Consider the following 2,249-nt stretch of genomic DNA (forward strand, 5'->3'; position numbering starts at 1 on the left):
CTTTCCAAGAATAATTGACAAGGCAGACGCCCTATTCGTGATCCCAATTACATGAATTGTACCAGTTTCCACTTCCCACAATCGCTACACGATCGCGTGTCTTCATATCTGGGATACTTTCGATTCTTTCGTTGATATCACTCATGTTATAATATGAGAGTATGCTAATATATTTCTATTACATGAGCATATAACTCCCGCGGTTTATGATGAATTCTGGCACGACTATTTGAATTCCATAACATCAACCAAGATCCAAAGAATGGCCACAGTAACGGATCCTGAAAGTATTTTCGAGATTCAGGAACGTATTGGTGAAGGGTAGATGTATGGGGGCCGTTTGTATCCTAGGTCTTATGGAAGTGTTTACAGGGCACAACACAAGAGCACAGAACGAATTGTAGCCATCAAAGTGATTCCTGTGGAGACGGATTTGCGTGACCTGATGAAGGAGATTTCCATTTTAAAGTCCTGTAAATCCGATTATGTTGTTCGATATTACGGCAGTTATTATAAAAACAATGATCTCTGGGTTTCTGCTAGTGATATGTTTAAGAACTAGATTGTGATGGAGTATTGTGGAGGCGGTTCTCTCAGCGATCTAACTATGAAGGGGAGATTTCCGTTAAAGGAGGATGAAATCCGTTATGTGATCTCGGAAGTCCTCATTGGGGTTGCCTACCTTCATGAAAACAATAAAATTCACCGAGTATGGGATTTGATTATGTTATGACTGTAGGATATCAAATCAGGGAATATTCTTCTCACAGAGAATGCAGTTGCTAAACTGGCTGATTTTGGTGTATCTGTGCAGTTGGATAGTACCATGTCAAAACGTCAGACAGTGATTGGAACCCCTTTTTGGATGGCTCCCGAAGTGATTCAAGAAATGAGTTACAATTGTCAGGCAGATATCTGGTCGTTAGGTATTACCGCAATTGAACTTGCTGAAGGTTATCCTCCCTATTCTGACATGCATCCCATGCGTGTAATCTAATTCTATTTCTTTCATGTAGGCAATATTTATGATTCCAAATCGTCCTCCACCTCGTTTGAAGAATGAAGCCAAATGGTCAAAAGAGTTCGTTGATTTTGTATCGAAATGTCTTACTAAGGATCCTGATATTCGTCCTACATCCAAACAGCTTCTTGAAGTAGTTCATTGATGTTTGTCTTACCATTAGCATCCTTTTGTAGCAGCTACGGTCGAGAAGCTTCGTCATACACATGGCAACAGTGCCACAATGAAGAATATGCTTTTCCGCTTACGAGAACTCAAGAAGAAGGTTAAGAAAGAACCGAAAGTCGAGAAGAGGGAACCAGTAGAGTATCATGGAGCTAATGAGACGATTGTTCAGGAAGACAAGGAGGAACGTGCATTGAAGGGAAGTGCTGATTCTACAATCCAAGTGAAGTATTGATAGAATATGACGTGTGAGGTATAGAGAGAGCAAACCTCCGCTTCCTCCTTTTGGTCCTCCAGGAACAGTACCAGCCCAGAAGCCATCACCTGTGAATACCAAGTTGGCACCCCCTCTACCTCGTCTGCCTACAAGACGCATTCCATCTCCTCCTATCTCAGCAGCTCGGAAACATGTTTCATCTTTCGATAATATCGCATCATTGTATCTGCCTGAAATCCCGTCACAACGTCCTTCAAATAGTAGTAATTTGACGGTACATATGGAAGAATGGTGATGAGAATAGGAGTGGCTTCGATTACAACATTCATTGAAGGACATGGCATTACAATTCAAGAATGATTTTCAGATGTTACAAACTGCATATTCAGGGAAAATGGAAGCAATCAAAGAAAAAATGGAGTCATTGAGTGAGGAAAGTGGTGTATAGTCATGTACTTTGATAGTTTGTTTAATTCCTTATTTTCTTTAGGAGAGTCTCGAAATATTCGATTATACAAATCATAGGGGGCAAATTTTGCACTCTCCGCCAAAGCAGTCAATGCTACAGTTGCTACCCCCTGGCTCTATTCCTATTCTCAGAACGTCATAGTAATCACCTATTCTTTGAGCATTACGATGGCTGATATTCAAGAACAGGTATGCAATGCGATTTAATCATTATCTCTGCTTTTCGTGATGAAAAGTGATAGAGACACTGTTGTGCTCATTCTTTCATTCTAATGTATTTTTGTAGAACCAAGCTGCCTTCCAGAAGCAGGAAATGTTCTCTTACCGCAAGGTCCATCTCCTTGGTAAGAAGGCCAATCAGCGTTGGTACGCTGATAT

The 2,249-nt window shown here is 40.8% G+C and overlaps 1 protein-coding gene across 1 annotated transcript; it reads left to right on the forward strand.

Moving 5' to 3' along the window:
- Positions 1 to 262: 262 nt before the first annotated feature.
- JH06_5328 (serine/threonine protein kinase) lies at positions 263 to 1,851 on the forward strand (the record flags this gene model as incomplete). The annotated part of the gene is made up of 8 exons (XM_014669304.1): positions 263 to 321; positions 352 to 532; positions 563 to 709; positions 740 to 988; positions 1,017 to 1,154; positions 1,185 to 1,414; positions 1,446 to 1,677; positions 1,708 to 1,851. 8 exons carry the CDS (start codon positions 263 to 265, stop codon positions 1,849 to 1,851), a joined length of 1,380 nt encoding a protein of 459 aa, XP_014524790.1.
- Positions 1,852 to 2,249: the final 398 nt, after the last annotated feature.

This window comes from Blastocystis sp. subtype 4 (genome assembly GCF_000743755.1).
Source record: "Blastocystis sp. subtype 4 strain WR1 chromosome Unknown seqid_0696, whole genome shotgun sequence".
NCBI lineage: Eukaryota > Bigyra > Opalinata > Blastocystidae > Blastocystis > Blastocystis sp. subtype 4.